At 37.6% G+C, this 18,579-nt stretch overlaps 1 protein-coding gene across 9 annotated transcripts in view; it reads left to right on the top strand.

Annotated features, from left to right (window-relative positions):
* Map7d2 (MAP7 domain containing 2) overlaps nt 1–18,579 on the top strand; it is a 101,290-nt gene that overhangs the window by 57,513 nt on the left and 25,198 nt on the right. For 6 of the 9 annotated variants that reach the window (XM_034486038.1, XM_034486040.1, XM_034486039.1 and 3 more), the window contains exons 5-8: nt 691–789; nt 3,081–3,191; nt 9,156–9,286; nt 11,503–11,627. In XM_034486038.1, coding sequence (XP_034341929.1) covers nt 691–789; nt 3,081–3,191; nt 9,156–9,286; nt 11,503–11,627 — 466 coding nt within the window. The remainder of the gene's footprint in view (nt 1–690; nt 790–3,080; nt 3,192–9,155; nt 9,287–11,502; nt 11,628–18,579) is intronic. The other 3 variants (XM_034486043.2, XM_034486041.2, XM_076919049.1) reach the window with 1 other exon arrangement.

Here is an 18,579-nt window from a genome sequence, read left to right as displayed (position 1 = left end):
AGGAGAACTGTCATTTTTTTGCTATCAGATACTTGAAGCATGAATACTGGGCTTTATGGAAGAGCAAAAGAAAATAAATATAGAGCCTGGTAGCTGGACTAAGCACACAGGTCCAAAAACAGTCTCATTTTAGGAGAGGGAAATGGCAGGAGGCACAGTCACAGCTCTAGATGTGCCTGGAAAAGCAGCAGTTACTCTCTAAGAAGGGCTGGGCATTTTCTTTTCTTTTCCTTTCCTTTCCTTTCCTTTCCTTTCCTTTCCTTTCCTTTCTTTCTTTTTTTTTTTTAAATTTTGATTTGTTGCTCTGATTTTATGTTAAAGCAAGTTATTTATTTCATTATCTAATTCATAATCATTTTTAAATTTTCAAAGGCCTAATTTATGGATTATTAGTACTATCAGGATGACTTTCCTCTCTTTTCAATGTCATAGTTTGTTTCAGTGATCTCAGTATTCTACTATGCAGGAGTTGTATACTACCTCTTTCTGAGAGCAGATGTGTAAATTACTGACTCTTGACTTTGCCATCTTGTGACCTTAACCATTTGGCAGTGGATGCACTTTCTTTTCTTTTGAAAAGGCAATAATTCTTTTGTTAGTTTTTAAATTTATTTATTAAAAACTAAAATGTAGCAACAAATTGGAACTTTTTCTTTTACCTCTCTTTGCTCTGATTTTTTTTCTGTGTAGGTGAATCAGAAAATACCCCACCCCTTCCTCTAACTTTAGCAACCAGCACCCCCCCTTCGGACACAGGGACCACTACTGCTGCTGCCGAGTCCACCAACGGTATACACGAACATCACCATGCCATAGTGTTCTGTGACAACTGTTCTGATCACCCTCCTCCATCACTGTGTCTGTCTCAATTGTGAAGTCACTCAAAAGTGAAATCATTTTCACAATTGATTCTTGGTCTGACTTGTCATGACTTTTCCCCCTAGAGCTGTGAACGACATACCCATATATTTTTGTTCCTTTGTCATCACAGAGCTGCATGCCTTGTATCTTAGTGTCCTGGAGACATTTCATCCTCAGCTTGCTAACTTCTGCCTTTAAAAAAAAATCTCATCAATATTTGACTTTTGTGCATCTAGAATTTAGCAGTCTCATTAGTCATCTTGTTTCACTTTTTAAATAGCAAAGTACTTTCTTTACTTCTGGTGAAAAAAAACTGAAATCACACAGATTTCTGAATAGAATACTTGGGCTTGGTTAGTGTAATGAATTTCTGGAGAAGTGTTTGAGAGGCAGTGGTAGAGAATTTACCAGTACTAACATGGAAAATCTACATAACTAGACAATTTGACTTTGTGCCGGACTCTATCTCTCTATCTAAAAATACAATACATTAAAATAGAAACATGCAACATTTTTATGGTCTAGATTAAGAACAGAACTAGCAAAACTGTTTTCATTTAATAATGACTTTAGAAATGCTGTGTATTTGACTGGTAAACTGAAAATAAGGTATAGAAGGGATGTGATATTTATGAGCAATATAGAGAGGAATAAATAATAATAAATAAACTAATAGTAGGAATAAATATCTTTGATTTCTCATTTTCCTTTGACACAGAATATCCTTATTGGTAGTGCTAAGTAGCACAGATTTTGCTCTATAGATTGAGACTTGATCTTCCTCATAGTAAGCTAGTAACGAGGTGCAGTGAGTGACTCAGAATAAACCACAGAACAATCCATGTTAAACAAAATAATGAATTGCCTTCCACTTCTCCTCCCTTTCTCTCCCCTGTTTCCCCAGGGAACTCATGGCATCGCCTGTGCTAAGCAAGCACTCTACTACTAAGCAACATCCCCAAATCAGATATTGAATTTCTAGATACTAGTGCTATGCCAAGCCATATCAGAGTCTGAGGCAAAAAAGGAAAACCTGTGCAGTTATATTCCTTGCTTGTTTTTCCAGAAAATTAAAGTATTGTTAAAAATTGAAGAGTAGGAGTGTTAAAATTCAAGACATCATTTTAAGTATAAGTATTTTATTTATCCTCAATTAAAATGTGTTATACTTTGATTTTAGCTTAATTAAAATTAGTTAAGATTGCCACTTGTTCAGAAGAAATTGTCAGATATGAGGAATTCTCTCATTTGAAAACGAGTTAAGGGATGGAGAGATGGCTCAGTGGTTAAGAGCACTGGCTGCTCTTCCAGAGGTCCTGAGTTCAATTCCCAGCAACCACATGGTGGCTCACAACCATCTGTAATGGGATCTGATGCCCTCTTCTGGCATGCAGGTGCACATGCAGATAGAGCACTCAAATATATAAAATAAATCTTTAAAAAAAAAAAAAAAGAAAAGAAAATGAGTTAAATTTTGAAAATATTAAGAGTTAGCTTTTTTGATAGGAATGTATGTGTAGCTTTACCTTTGCCTCAGGTTCTAACATAGCTTCACAGAGCACTGCCAGTGCTTTTCTTTTGGTCATAATGATTTTATTTAGAAGCCAATCTAAAACAATGACTGAAACATAAGAACACCAAATCTAGGGTCAGATGTTTAAATGCTTACTATACTGTTAAAGCATCTGCAGAGGAGCCATTTTGATGCTTTGTTTTAAAAGTAGGAAGAAAAAAAAAGTAGGAAGTAAATCTGCAAGTGCTAAAGTTAGTGCTACTTTAAACACAAACTCCTTGCATTACAAATTACATTCTTTTTCCAACCTGAGCCTCAAATAACCTTTAGGAAATGTTCTGTTTCAGCACATACAATTTTAGTCAAGGTGTTAAATATTTCTAAGAACTGTTGTCCCTCAGTCTAGGTTAGTTTTGTTTTGTTTGATGTGAATATGTTTAAAGTCTCTGGACAGAAGAAAATACTAGATGGGCTTAGCATGTTTTTTAACTATTTGAATGAGTTTGAACATTCAAATGAAAGAGAAGAGCAAACCAGTGGCTGCTGTAGCCTGGACATTTCCGGATTAAGATAATGGAAGCAGTGTGCTGTGCTGCAGTGGAGTATCACTGAATGTATGTGGATAAGGACAGGAAGGACACTTTGAGATATGATTTCACAGGCGATAGTGATAGAAAACCAATGTCTTTAATGCATTTCTCTGCAGCATTTGACAAACTTTCAACATCAACCATGAATTTGCCAAAGCAGACGGAGCCTCCTATGAGTAAACACCTGTCTTCATCCACCGTGGCAATATCTTATTCCCCAGACCGAGGCAAGTGAATGGGTAGACCTTGTCTCTCCAGTTTGCTTCTTTCTGGTGTGAGCGACTTAACATTGCCCTTTGTGAAAGTCTCCTTTCAAGCCTTCTGTAAATCTTAACCACTGTCCTAACCTCTATCTAGGGTTTGGCTAACAGGGCTTTGGAAAGTAGTATTGTTCCATAAAGAAAGGTCATTATTAATTGATAGGAATTTATAGTCTTATAATCTGCAAGAACCCATTCCACAGAGCATAGAGTGGTTTTTTTGTTTTGTTTTGTTTTTAAAGCACCTGCTAGGTCAGTGATATAATTGATTAGCTACAGGAGAATTGATTAGTCAGAGTTATCTGGAGGACTTGATAACAGAAAAAAAAACACTGTGAAGTCATTTATGGTTCGTAGGCCTGCCTATTTTATAAGTGAAAACAAAAATACAGAAATAAGTGGATGCTTTTGAAAAAAAGGAAAAACATGAACAAAGTTTTAAGGCAATATTTTGTTTTGGAAGACTGTATATATAGAGGGACATCCACTACTTTCAGAACCTAAGTAGACATAACAGCATCTATGTTCTAATGAAGGCTTGGAAGAGTCACTGGAGGCCCGAAGTTTTGCCTTTTACTATGCATAGGTTAAGAAAGAGAGGTCTCTTCTTGTGTAACTTGAATATCCTAAAGCACAGATGAAGGAAAGTCAGGTATAAGAAGACTGTTGAGGTTGTCAGGTCATCACCAAGGGGTGAACAAGAAGAGTTTTTTTGATTTGGAAGAGGCTTGTAGGCCTTCCTAGTTGTTACTCACTGTCATTGATTTTATCCCTACACCCCAGAGGCATGATGTATGTAGTAGAGTTCCCAGAAGTGTCATAATACTGCTGATTTCTGATGTCCATTAATGAGTAGCCACTCGAAACATGGAAGGAAGGAAGAGTTTGAAGAGAAAATACTTAACATTTTTAACACTATGGCTATTCCTTTAGGGAACATATTTCACATATTCATTAGATCACATGGTTATAGGTTGATCTTAAATTCATGTTTTGCATTGATTAACATGCAAACATAAACATACCATTTCATGATTGACAACTCAATTATCTGCTTGTGTATATTCTAAATTGAAAAGTTTTAATCTCCATACCATTTACTAAACAGGCATCTAAACAATATCTATTGTCTTATGGTATATCCCTAAACCAAAACATTTTAGTTGTTGAATTTTATTTTTTCTTTTAATGTTATTGAGATTTTGTTGTTTATTTTTCTTTTCTTTTTGAGGCAGCATCTCATTCTATGGTCCAGGATGGCTTTGAACTCCTGATATTACTACTTCCACTCCCAAATGCTAGGTGTAAATCATAACACCCAGGGGTCAATGAATTTTGGATCATGAATTCTACCTACTGTCTTCCATTTAAGCCAATAATTGGCTATTATTTTTGGACCATTGGTGTAATTTTGCCCTTACTTTAAAAATTTAAAAGATAGGAAAGCATTTCTTTTTCTATTGTTATATGTAGACACATTTCATTTTTTAATCAGCATTTTAATTTTTTAATTTTTAAAAATTTTAAATTTTTATTGAAAATACATTTTTTTTCACAGTACATTCCAACCACAGTTTCCCCTCCTTCTGTTCCTCTCAGCACCTCCCTACCTCTCCTCTCCCCTAGATCCACTCCTCTTCCATTCATCTTTGGAAAAGAGCAGGCCTCTAAGAAAGTATAAAATTAGTTTAAAATTAGTGAAGTTGGGACTAATTTGTTTTTCCAGTGTTATGTGTATTTAGTAAGTGAGTCCATATAAATTTTGGAAGTGGGTTTAATTCTCTTCATCTAATACAGATCACTGTGCTTGCTTTTTGTTTGTTTTGCTTTATTTTGTTTTTGAGACATGTTCTTACTGTGTAGTTCAGGCTAGCATCAAACTTAGGATTCTCCTGCTTCAGTCCTCACATGCTGTGATTATAGGTGTGTACTGTTACACAGCTATAGCTCACCTGTGTAGCTCAGATGATAGTGTGTTGAATTAATTCTGATGCCACAAGAGAATGCATGAACTCTCCTAAACTCTTGAGTGATGTTTTGTTTGATTTTACTGAGACAAATCCCCCAAAATATTCTTTGTTAGAATTATTTTTATTTCCACAGTTGTTCTGTCACCAAAATGTAAAATCATTCACTATCTTATTTAAACATTATTTTCTTTTATTTTAATTCTGCAGCATTATTCACAGTAGCAACTTAAATGGATAAACAAAATGAAGCATTTCTATAAAGTAGAATATTGTTCAGCTTTAAATAAGAAAGTCTTGCTGATAGTGATACCTAATAGGTGAAGTTTGAAGGTATTCCAAGTAAAAGAGGGAAGTCACAAATGTCATGAATTATATGGTTTTGCTTATATAAAATGTCTGAAATAGGTAAATCCTAGAGACAGAAAGTAGATTAAGGCTTGGCGTGGAGGGAAGGGAAGAAAGGTTAGTGACTGCTTGATGGATAAAAGGTTTCATTTGAGAGCCTTAAAATGATTTGTAATTTGGTTATGATTGTGAATATACTAAACTCAATGAACTGGACATTTAAAGGGGAAAATTAAATGATGTGCTGATTCTACCTCAACAATAATCCTAAATTCTTAGCCAATAGGAAATATCCTCTATCTTAGAAGTAGAAATGTTTCAGGGATTCCTCAGATTTGCTCAGAAGGAAGGTTCAGTATACAGGTATACTCACATCTTTTATTTATTATGATGAAAGGATATGCAACAAAATCCATCAAGAGGAAAAAAAATGAAGGACAAAGTCTAGGAAAGACAAGGCACAAACTTCCAGTGATTACTTCCAGAGTCTCTCCAGTAATCACTCAGGATATGTTTACTGAAATGAGTCAAGACAAGAATGAACTGCCACCCAGGGAAGTTTGTTAAATATTTGATGCTGATTTTTTTTACAGAGATGTAACCAGGAGAACTCATTGCTCAATATGTATCAAGATTTTGTACTCTTGAATTGAAAGTGAATATTCAGATTGTTTTTACATACAGTTAAGGCACGATAAATTATACACTCACCAGCTAATGATGGGATCCTTGATAAAGTCTTACATTCCCAGGCATTGTTCAGAGACCCACCCTAGAACCTGGCTTTTCCAAAGCCAGCAGTCAAATCTGAACACTAATAGTCTATACTCTTAACCCATTGCCATGTGCTTAACCATTGGTTCCCCACACAACAGGATAAGGCCAACCTGTGGCATTGATCTTAAATGTAACCTGTAGGTAACCTGGGCTTAAAAGTAGAAATGAATCCCACCAACCTTAAAGGTCTGTCTTAGGCAGCCATGTTGCTTCCTTGTTCCTTCTGAATCTTTTTCACCTGACCCCAGCCCAGCTTTGGCTAGTAAGTAAAAGCTTCCTGACCACCTTCAATTCAGGTCTAAGGCAGTGTTACAATGTTAGAGGCATGTACAATCCTTGATGGCTCATGGGTTCCTATGGAAAATGAGAAGGTGAGGATTTCAAGCCACTCGGAGCAGGAGATTTCATTGATCAAGGGACTCACTCCCCCATGTGAACTCCTACTGTAGTTTTCCAACACTGTACTTGCCCCAGGGTGCTTAGTACAGTGAGAGTAATTCATGTCAGTCTGTGATTCCAGAAAGACTGCCTGAGGCTATCGGTCCCAAAGTCCCCTTCTGTTGGTGACACTGGCCTATCTACCTGGTGAGTGTGAATAGTATATAAATGTGCTGTAATGGCAGTATACCAAAAAAATGGCCCATCACAGTTATCTTCATAACACTCAATTGTGTACAGTCTAGACCCAGAGACCTCTGCACACAGTAGCTTGCAAAGTCATTGTAGGAAGTTTCCTCTGGAAGAAGAGAACTTAACTTCTTAGAGCAATTCTGAAAAACAAAGATTATAAATATCTTTGTAAAAATGTCCCTCATGCCACCATAAGCAGACTTTTATTTTTCTTTGTATTCTATTCATCCAAAATTTGATTTCTCAATTATTCACTACACTTGCACAAGCCTCTTTTTAAAAAGAACAGAACATCTTTATGGGTGGGAGAAGAAGAGGAGAAGAAAATATAGAAAATTTTAAATCAGCTTAATCAGAAAGATATATCATGCCGGGCAGTGGTGGCGCACGCCTTTAATCCCAGCACTTGGGAGGCAGAGGCAGGAGGATTTCTGAGTTCAAGGCCAGCCTGGTCTACAGAGTGAGTTCCAGGTCAGCCAGGGCTACACAGAGAAACCCTGTCTCAAAAAACCAAATATATATATATATATCATGTTTACAGATTATTCAGAGTCAAATTCTAAATTTTCAAAAAACTTGTCTTAAATACATATACTAGGAAAAGGTAAAGTAAGTAGAGTTAGGCCATAGTCCATTGTTATAAACCACAACTACATTTAAAAATCAAACAGAAAACAGTAATAATGTGCTTTGGCAACCTTTTGCAAAGAATATACATAGGCTCTGCATCAGGATTAAAGCATTGAAGACCAGCTTGGATTTTTTTGGATGGTGCCATCAGAGATCCTGTCCTGTAGACATTTATATGTAACCCAGGGGTTCCCGCAGTATTCAGGATGTTTCACAGTTTAGAGAACAAAGAAGGGATGCATTTGTAGCAGTCTCTATTTGAATTTTAAAATTCCAATATATATCTCTTCCAGAAATTTCTTCTTTTCAGGTCTTTTTTGGTCTCTATTTTTAGACAAAAATTATAGTGTAAAAAAAAAAAAAAAAAACCAAACATTTAGTTTAAAACTTGTTCTGGTTTCAGTACTTAGTTCCAACCCACCCACTGGTGACAAGAACAAGAAAAGGTTGGTTTCTCCCCACCACCACCATCACCATTTCCACTGATGGAGAAAACTAAAACCACTCCCTGACTGATTTTTTTTTTTTTTACCTCAGTTTAGGTAGAATAGCCAAAAGTAGCCAAGGAATCCCTTGAGGCAACACTCTTGGAATTTCAGTAGTTATCTTCAAATTCTGTAGGCAACTTTTCACCTCTCACAACAGAGAATATCTTGGTTGTTTCATGCCATGGCCAACAACACTATAGCCACACAGCACCATAGGTTCACTCCTCTCCCCCCCTTTTCCAAACATTGTTTTTACTTTATTTTTATGAATCGGGGTCATTGTGGCAATTCCCACCTCTGATGTCAGTTGTTTCTAAGGCACCCAAGAACACCAGGGTTTGGTGATTCATCAGTAGAACTCAGAGGACTCAGATCCTGGCTATGACTGCTTATAGTAGCAAGGTACCCAACCAAGTTAGCAAAGGGAAGAGTGCATGAAAAGTACAGAGGAAAATGGGTCTACTAGAAGAGTCATGCAGGATATGTTTCATATAACAGTACACATAGTGTTGCCGACTGGGGAAGCACCCTAAAGATTTAATGTCCTGGGTTTTTACCATGGACTAGTCATGTAGGCACCCCTTACCAAGCAAATATTCAAACTTCACACACTTAGAATGTGTTATTTGCACAAATGGGGTTTGTGTTTTTTAAAAAGCATTCACCAGTGAATGGCATAAACCTTCCTAAAATCTAAGCTCCTAGATACTGATCAAAACTCAACCTTGTTAGCAGACCTGTAAAGACAGCAATCAAGACTTCTGTGTTCTGCCTGTATAAGGCAGTTGAGGCTTAGAGACATTAAGTAGCCTGTCCAAGGATATTGAGCTACCAGATGGCAAGGCAAAGACTGCTTAGCTCCAAAGTACATTAATCACTCAAATGAACATGATTGTTGAGTATTATTTAAGATGAGATCTAAGCTATATACAGTAGAAAACCATAATATTTTTAAAATGTGGATTACACATTACAGTTTTAAAGTAGTTCTTTTCAACTCCTGTTTTTTCCTGCTTTTTTCATTTGTGCATCCTTTATTTTCTGGTTATTGTACTGTAACTCTCTAGTATTTCATGCCTGTCCTCATGTAGCTCTCGGGAGCCCTCTCAAATCTTCATATAAGTCCTCTCCAACCCGGACCACTGAGAAAAAGAAGAATACACCTATATCTGGTGTGGGAGATCCTGGGAAGGGAGCCATGGCAGGAGGAGAGCCTTCACAGGTAAATTTAAATGTTTTTCCTCAGTCTATAGTTTGTCTGACAGTGCGATTGTTTCTACCATTGACCTGGGGTTTCTATTTTGTCCATCTATCTTCAGGGACTGTTCAAAGGATGCATTTGGTTTAATTTTTTTTTTTTTTTTTTTACCAAACTTTGGTAAATTATCAAACGTTTTTGCATTCCCCAAAACCTTAATGCCTTGTAGCAGATTCCTAATGATATTGTTGTGATAATACAGCCTTTCTTCCAGGGGACATGAGTCAGAAGGAGTGTTGCAGGGATCCATTCTGCTTCCTCAGGCTATCTGGTTCTAGGACTCATGCCTCTGTATACAACCTAAAACTGAGGTTCCAGGTCAAACTTCATTCACAATAGCCTTTGAATATTTTTGTGTCATATGGACACTGTTAGTGAAGTGACTATTAAACAATTTTATGTTTTTATTAAGAAATTATATATGCCATATTATTTGTGTTATCATTTGCTGCAAATATGTCTTCACTCCTAAGTTCCTTGGGTTTTAAATTGAAGGTAGCTCAATTAAGAGCTTGGTAGTTTTGGTACAGGATTTCATGAGGATTTTGTCAACATGCTGGCCAGGGCTATGTCCTCTGAAGGCCTGACTGGGCTTCTTGTGAGAATTTCATTACAGGGCTACCAAAGGAGTGACAGCCTCAGTTCCTCACTCCATAAGCCTCTCCCAAAACCTACTTGTGAGTACAAAATGGCTGACTTCTCTCAGAGCAAACAATCCAAGAGACAGGTGATAAGTGGGAAGCTGTAATGCCTTTAATCCCCAACTTGTGAGTTAACCCTTATGCAGATCATTAAAAGCAAGTCACTAAGATCTGCTATTCAATAGGAAGGGGGTTGAGTGCCACCTGTTGAAGGAATCTCATATATATATATATATATATATATATATATATATATATATATATAAAAATCATAATTATATATATTGAATATATATTCAATTGTGTTGATTATCAATTGTTAATACATAAAATTTATGTTAAAACTAATACAATACTATTAAAACTTTTAGATTTATTCATTATTTATTATTTTTATTATTGTAGTCTAGGAGAGCAAATCCAGGAACTTACATGTTACATGAGTAGTCTGCCACTATCTTATATCCTTAGCTCTATTGAACACTTTGTAAAAATGTTTGCCCTGAGATAGTTAAAATAGGAGCTAGTATTTCTGACTCTTAGATTTTCTGTAAGGTGGGTTATTTGTGGAACAAGGTTGCCATTTCTGGGGACCAAATGAGGACTTGTTACAGAAAAGTGCAGTAAGGAAAGAGGGTGAGGCTGCTTCTGCAGGCCAGTCAGTGATGTCCATTCCTTTCTGCCAAGAGAGGTAAAGGGGGAAAATAGAGAGAAATGTGTGTTTTGCACTCTGCATTATATCATGCATGGCTCCGAGTTTACAATGCAGCAACTTGAATATTAAAGTCACCTTCTTCTAGTAAAGCTTTTGTAGTAAGTGTATGTTTTTGTTTGTTTGACTTTAATTTTTAAAATTATTTTAAATTATAATTACATCATTTCCACCTTCTCTTTCTTCCCTCCAAGCCCTCCCATATACTTCTTTTTGCTCTTTCAAATTCATGATTTCTTTTTTACATTAATTATTGTTACATATGTGTGTATATGTACATACATCATATATATGAATATATATGAATATATATTAGTAATTTCTAAGTACATGACCAAGTATGGGAAGCCCTCTTTTGAGTTATTAGTCAGGGTTGGCCAAGAGACACCCAAAATATAGGCTATTGCTCTTTGCCTTAGTTGCCCCCAGAGGTGGAAGGTTAGTCCCCATTGCTGAAAATATCATACACTTCAGACATAAGGCCTAGAGACTTCTGAGCTACAACTGTATGTTTTTGTACTCTTTCCAGTTCCTATTAGTTTACGGCCACAATATGGTTATGCTGTTTGTTACCTCTTGGTAAGATAACAAAATGAGAGGCAGAGGATCTCTAGGGTGAAGCACAAATTACTGATCCAACTTGATGACCTAAATATAATGATTTCATGGTATCATAAATCTCTACAAAGATTCATGTTACATGAAACATTAGGCCTTTGTATTGATACCTCTGTAAGAAAACTGTCACTCTGATCTGGAGTAGTTTTTCAAATTATAGAAGTAGTACCAGTCATGAGCTGTGGCTATCATATCTTTGTCCCTTACAGATGGAAAAAGTGAAGAAGGGACGAGTGGCAACTTCTGTTTCCTCTGGAGGTCTTGGGTCCCCACTGAGAAGATGTGAGCCTCCTGAAGACATTTCCAAGAGGTTATCTTCTCCTGTGAAATCCAAGTAAGCATTATTTCCTTTGCCAGAACTCTTATGGTTAACAGTCAAACTTAGTTTGGTTCCTTCCAACATTGTGGCTTCTGCTCTGCCAAAAGCACGACCAACAAGAAGGTGTGAGCAAGACAAATGCCTAACTTTGAAGTATGTGCTACATGCTTATATATTTTCAAGATAAATGCAGGCCCATTTATAAGTTCATTGCTTGGTAACATATATAGGACTTATATTTGCCAAGATTATATGTTCAGCATTTTCTTCTTAAAGCCTTCAATTCTATTTTTCTCTTCTTTTTTCCCTCTGGAATTATCCTTTTTCTTTTGATGAACCATTGTCTAGCTCTGGATTGAAGTGATTGCATTGTGTGTGGGTACCTGCTCAACATCTCTCATTATTGGAGCTTACCAATTTTGTTTTGGAGACAGAGTCTCCAAAACCAATTTCTCATGGCTTTGAACTGATCATTCTGCCTCTGCTTCTACAGTGTTGAAATAATAGGTATATGTTACCACACAACACAATATTTTCAAATAAAACACATACTTTTTATTAGGGATAGATAAACTAAACAAGGACAATATAAGTAAAAACAACTTTTTGATCATTGTCCTAAATTACTAAAAGATTAACTTTTATTAGGGATAGATAAACTCAACAAAGACAATATAAATAGAAAAAAACAAATTTATGATCATTGTCCCAAGTTACTAAAAAATTTTACCAACAGTAATTGACAAGAGTGATTTAATTTAAGGGTCAGTAAGGTGGTTTACTTGCTAAAGGTGCTTACCATAAAAGTTTGGCTACTTGAGTTTGATCCTTGGAACTCACCTAAAAGTAGAAGGAGTTGTCTTCTGACCACTACACATGTTCCATTGCACATATATATCCCCTCTTCATGCACACACATACACAGTAATAATAAATAAACAAGTGATTCAGTAGCAACTTAATCCAGAAGTAGAGTGGAAAGGAACAATGTTACTCAGAAGTTTTTCTATGCAGGGTTATATAAGTTCATCTTCATGCAAGTATATAATGTACTTTAAGCATATATCGCTCAATGTAACATTTGAGTGGAGACCTACCATATGAAGTGAAGGTCAAGCCTCATTGGAGTTTTGTTCATCTGAAGCTTCTTTGCATTTTATCAGTGTTTTATGTTCAGTTAGTGGTCTTTTTCAAAACTACTTTGAGGCTAGAGGTTGTCTTTTTTTCTTATAAAGAAATGCATTTAATTGGGGCTGGCTTACAATTTCAGAGTTTTAGTTCATTATCATCATGGCAGGAAACATGGCACAGTACCGGCAGACATGGTGCTGGAGAGTTCTTGATCTGAGGGCATAGCATGACCATAAGAAACCTTAATGCTTGTCTGACACATTTCCTCCAACAAGGCCACACCCAGTCCAACTAGGCCACACCTCCTAATAGTGCCATCCCCATGTGTCAGTCATTCAAACACATGAGTCTATGGGGGCCATACATATCTATTCAAACCACCACCAATATCAACATGGCCCTTGGTGGTAGTTCAGACCAGGGACATCTGCCTGGCCTTTGGTGGTATCAGACCTACTGATGCAGGGCCATGGACCCAGATATGGCCCTTGGTGGCAGCACAGGCTAGGACCTCACCATTGACAATGTTGGCTACTCATATGAGGCTGTTCCTCTCTACCTTGGAGTTTCCAGTTCCACCTGTCATTATTGTACACACATCCTTTTGTGTCTCTCTTTTTTTTTAACATCCCAATTCTTACCCATGATTCTGGTCCCCCCTGAGAGAGTCCATCCCCCATTCCCCCTCATCTGAGAGGATGGGGCCACCCTAAGTATCCCCCCCCCCCTGGCGAATCAAGTCTCTGCAGGGTTAGGCACATCCTCTACCACTGAGACCAGACAAGGCAACTCTTTTGGGGAACAGATTCCCCAGACAGGGAACAACTTTAGGGACAGCCCTCACTCTAGTTGTTGGGGGACTTGCAGGAGTCTAAGCTGCACATGTGCTACATATGAGCAGAGAGGCTTAGGTCCAGCCTGTGCAGGTTGTTTGGTTGGTGGTTCAGTCTCTTGAGAGCTCCCAAGGTCCCAGGTTAGTTTACTCTGTTGGTCTTCATGTGGAGTTCTTATCCCCTTTAGGGCCTTTAATTCTTCCCCCAACTCTTGCACAAGAGTCCCCAACCTTCATCCAGTGTTTAGCTGTGGATATCTAAATCTGTTTCAGTCAGCTGCTGGGTGGAACCTCTCAGAGGACAGCCATGCTAGGCTCCTGTCTGCAAGCATAACCAGAGTATCATCATTAATAGTTGCAGGGATTGATGCTTGTCCATGGGATGGGTCCCAAGTTCGGCCAGTTACTTGATTGGCAGTTCCCCCAGTCTCTGTTTCATCCCCATCCCTGAATCTCTTTTAGACAGGATAGATTTTGGGTTGAAAATTTTGTGGGTGGGTTGGTATCCCCATCCCTTCACTGGGATTTCTGCCTGACTATAAGAGGTAGCCTCTTCAGAATCCTTGGGGGATTGTCTTTATTTATTGTTGTATGACAGATGCTCAGTATGTGTCTGTCTTAGTTCATTAGGACTACTTGTAGCTAGGAATGCTTCACATTTTAGAGTTGCTCAGGCTTGGAGATGCTTTCACAAACTTTATTGGTTAGTCATCCTTGATTTGACAATTTGAAATCTGAAATTTTCTGAGCAGTAGCATGATGCTTAAAAGATTTGGAGTATGGAGCATTTTAGATTTTAAAACTTTCTATTAAGAATAATTAACCTAAAAATAAACAAAGAAAATAAAACAGAGGGGAAAAAGGAAAAAAAGAATGCATAACTTTGGTTAAAGAGTTGAGAGGTCTAAAGAGAAGCAAGTGTTTCTGGTTTTAAAATCTTCAGAAAAGCCAGACTATAATTGTAGCATTTGGGAGGCTGAGGCAGAGGAATCATATAAATTCTAGGCCAGCCTGAGCCAGCATAGGCTATATATATTGAAACCTTTCTTTCCCAAATAAATTAAAATAAAATACCCAGAAAAATATGTTCCTACTAGGTGAAAATTAGTGGATGAGACACATGGGCATGGATCAATCTAGATAATCATGGGAGCTTATATACATCGAGCAAAAATGAATTAAAATTCAGCCAAACTATACAGTAAACAGTACATTGGTCACAACTGCCCATTACCACATGGATGGATCTCAGAAATGACATAATGAATGGGAAAAGCAAGTTATAGAAGAATGTCAAAAGTAGATTCCATGTATTTTTAGTGCCCAAATTATTACCTAAACAATGTTCTTCAGAATTAAATGTGGTAAAATGAATTTTTATGAAAGTAAGAACATGGTAGACATAGAATTCAGGATGATACTAGACATTTTGAATGAGGGAAGATGGGGATCAGACAAGGAAGGGCCACACAGGAATTTTCAACATAATGATAGTGCCTTTCTTCTGGATTAAATGGTGGATGTGTGGGTACTTATTGTTTCATTCTTTATACCTTAACATTTTTTTCTCATTTTTATTGGATATTTTATTTATTTACATTTCAGATGTTATCCCTTTTCCCCATTCCCTCCCCCCAGAAACCCCTTATCCCATCCCCTCTCCTGTTACTTCTATGAGGGTGTGTTCCTACTCCCCCTCCCTACCCCCTCTCCCTGCCCTTGAATTCTCCCACATTGGGGCATCCAGCCTTCACGGGACCAAGGACCTCTTCTCCCACCAATATCTGAAAAGGCCATCCTCCACTACATATACAGCTGGAACCATGGGTCCCTCCAAACTTGTTCCCAGGCTGGCAGTTTAGACCCTGGGAGCTCTGGTTGGTTGGTATTGCTGCTCTTACAATGGGCCCACAAGCTCCTTCAGCTCCTTCAGTATAGTCTCTACCTCCTCCATTGGGGACCCCATTATCAGTTCAATGGTTAGCTGGGAGCATCAACCTCTGGCAGAGCCTCTCAGGAGACAGGTATATCAGGCTTTGGTCAGCAAGCACTTCCTGGCATACACAAGAGTGCCTGCATTTAGTGGCTGCACATGGGATGGATCCCCAGGTAGGGCAGTCTCCAGACAGCCTATCCTCTAGTCTTTGCTCCACACGTTGTCTCCGTACTTGCTCCCATGAGTGAGTATTTGTTACTCCTTCTAAGAAGAACCAAAGCACCCACATTTTGGTCTTCCTTCTTCTTTAGCTTCATGTGGTCTGTGAGTTGTATCTTAGGTATTGTGAGCTTTTGGGCTAATATCCACTTATCAGTGAGTGCATACCATGTATGTTCTTTTGTGATTGGGTTACCTCACTCAGGATGATATTTTCTAGTTCCTTTCATTTGCCTAAGAATTTCATGAATTCATTGTTTTTAATAGCTGAGTAGTACTCCATTGTGTAAATGTATCACATGTTCTGTATCCATTCCTCTGTTGAAGGACATCTGGGTTCTTTCCAGCTTCTGGCTATTATAAATAAGGCTGCTATGAACATAGTGGAGCATGTGTCCTTGTTATATGTTGGAGCATCTTCTGGGTATATGCCCAGGAGTGGTATAGCTGGATCCTCATGTAATACTATTTCCAATTTTCTGAGGAACCACCAGGCTGATGGTGTGAGGTAGAATCTCAGGGTTGTTTTGATTTGCATTTCCCTGATGACTAAGGATGTTGAGCATTTCTTTAGGTGCTTCTCAGCCATTCGTGTTTCCTCAGTTGAGAATTCTTTGTTTAGCTCTGTACTCCATTTTTAATGGGGTTATTTTGTTGTTTGGCGTGTAATTTCTTGAGTTCTTTGTATATATTTGATATTAGCCCTCTATCAGATGTAGGATTGGTAATGATCTTTTCCCAATCTGTTGGTTGCCATTTTGTCTTGTCTACAGTGTCCTTTGCCTTACAGAAGCTTTGCAATTTTATGAGGTCCCATTTGTCAATTCTTGATCTTAGGGCATAAGCCATTGGTGTTCTGTTCAGGAACTTTTCCCCTGTGCCCACGTTCGAGGATGTTCCTCACTTTCTCTTCTATTGGATTCAGTGTATCTGGATTTATGTGGAGGTTTCTTTATCCACTTGGACTTGAGCTTTGTACAAGGGGATAAGAATGAATTAATTTGCATTCTTCTACATGCTGACCTCCAGTTGAGCCAGCACCATTTGTTGAAAATGCTGTTTTTCCCCCACTGGTTTTAGCTTCTTTGTCAAAGATCAAGTGACCATAGGTGTGTGGGTTCATTTCTAGGTCTTCAATTCTATTCCATTGATCTTCCTGCCTGTCTCTGTACCAATACCATGCAGTTTTTATCACTATTGCTCTGTAGTACAGCTTGAGGTCAGGGATGGTGATTCTCCCAGAAGATCTTTTATTGTTGAGAATAGTTTTCATTATCCTGGGTTTTGTGTTATTCCAAATGTATTTGAGAATTGCTCTTTCTATCTCTATGAAGAATTGAGTTGGAATTTTGATGGGGATTGCATTGAATCTGTAGATTGCTTTTGGCAAGATGGCCATTTTTACTATGTTAATCCTGCCAATCCATGAGCATGGGAGATCTTCCATCTTCTGAGATCTTCTTCAATTTCTTTCTTCAGAGACTTGAAGTACTTTTCATACAGATACTTCACTTGCTTGGTTAGATTCACACCAAGGTATTTTATATTATTTGTGACTATAGTGAAGGGTGTCATTTCCCTAATTTCTTTCTCAGCCTGTTTATCTTTTGAGTAGAGGAAGGCTACTGATTTGTTTAAGTTAATTTTATTTCCAGCCACTTTGCTGAAGTTGTTTATCAGGTTTAGGAGTTCTCTGGTGGAAGTTTTGGGGTCACTTAAGTATACTATCATATCATCTGCAAATAGTGATATTTTGACTTCTTCCTTTCAATTTTTATCCCTTTGACCTCCTTTTGTTGTCTACTTGCTCTGACTAGGACTTTGAGTAGGTAGGGAGAGAGTGGGCAGCCTTTTCTAGTGCATGATTTTAGTGGGATGGCTTCAAGTTTCTCTCCATTTAGTTTAATGTTGGCTACTGGTTTGCTGTATATTGCTTTTACTATGTTTAGGTATGAGCCTTGAATTCCTGATCTTTCCAAGACTTTACCATGAAGGGGTGTTGAATTTTGTCAAATACTCTCTCAGCATCTAGTGAGATGATCATGTGGTTTTTTTCTTTCGAGTTTGTTTATATAGTGGATTATGTTGATGGATTTTCATATATTGAACCATCATTGCATCCCTGGGATAAAGCTTACTTAATCATGATGGATGATTGTCTTGATATGTTCTTGGATTTGATTTGTGAGAATTTTATTGAGTATTTTTGCATGGATATTATAAGGGAGATTCAGCTGAAGTTCTCTTTGTTGGGTCTTTGGGTGGTTTAGGTATGAGCTTAATTGTGGCTTTATAGAATAAATTGCGTAGTGTGTTTTCTGTTTCTATTCTGTGGAATAGTTTAAAGAGAATTGGTATTAGGTCTTCTTAGAAGGTCTGATAGAATTCTGCACTGAAACCATCTGGTCCTGGGCTTGCTTTTTTGGTGGGGAGACTTTTAATTATGGCTGCTATTGCTTTAGGAGTTATGGGACTGTTTAGATGGTTTATCTGCTCCTGATTTAACTTTGGTACCTGGTATCTGTCTAGAAAATTGTCCATTTCATCCAGATTCTCCAGTTTTGTTGAGTATAGGTCTTTGTAGTAAGATCTGATGATTTTTTTAAATTTCCTCAGTTTCTGTTGTTATGTCTCCCTTTTCAGTTCTAATTTTATTAATTTGGATACTGTCTCTGTGCCCTCTAGTTAGTTTGGCTAAGGATTTATCTATCTTGTTGATTTTCTCAAAGAACCAGCTCCTGGCTTTGTTGATTCTTTGTATAGTTCTTTTTGTTTCTACTTGGTTGATTTCAGCCCTGAGTTTGATTATTTCCTGTACTCTGCTTCTCTTGGGTATATTCACTTCTTTT

This window comes from Arvicanthis niloticus, chromosome X (genome assembly GCF_011762505.2).
Source record: "Arvicanthis niloticus isolate mArvNil1 chromosome X, mArvNil1.pat.X, whole genome shotgun sequence".
Lineage (NCBI taxonomy): Eukaryota > Metazoa > Chordata > Mammalia > Rodentia > Muridae > Arvicanthis > Arvicanthis niloticus.
The sequence above is the reverse complement of the archived record's forward strand: the minus strand, read 5'-3'. Positions and strand labels throughout refer to the sequence as shown.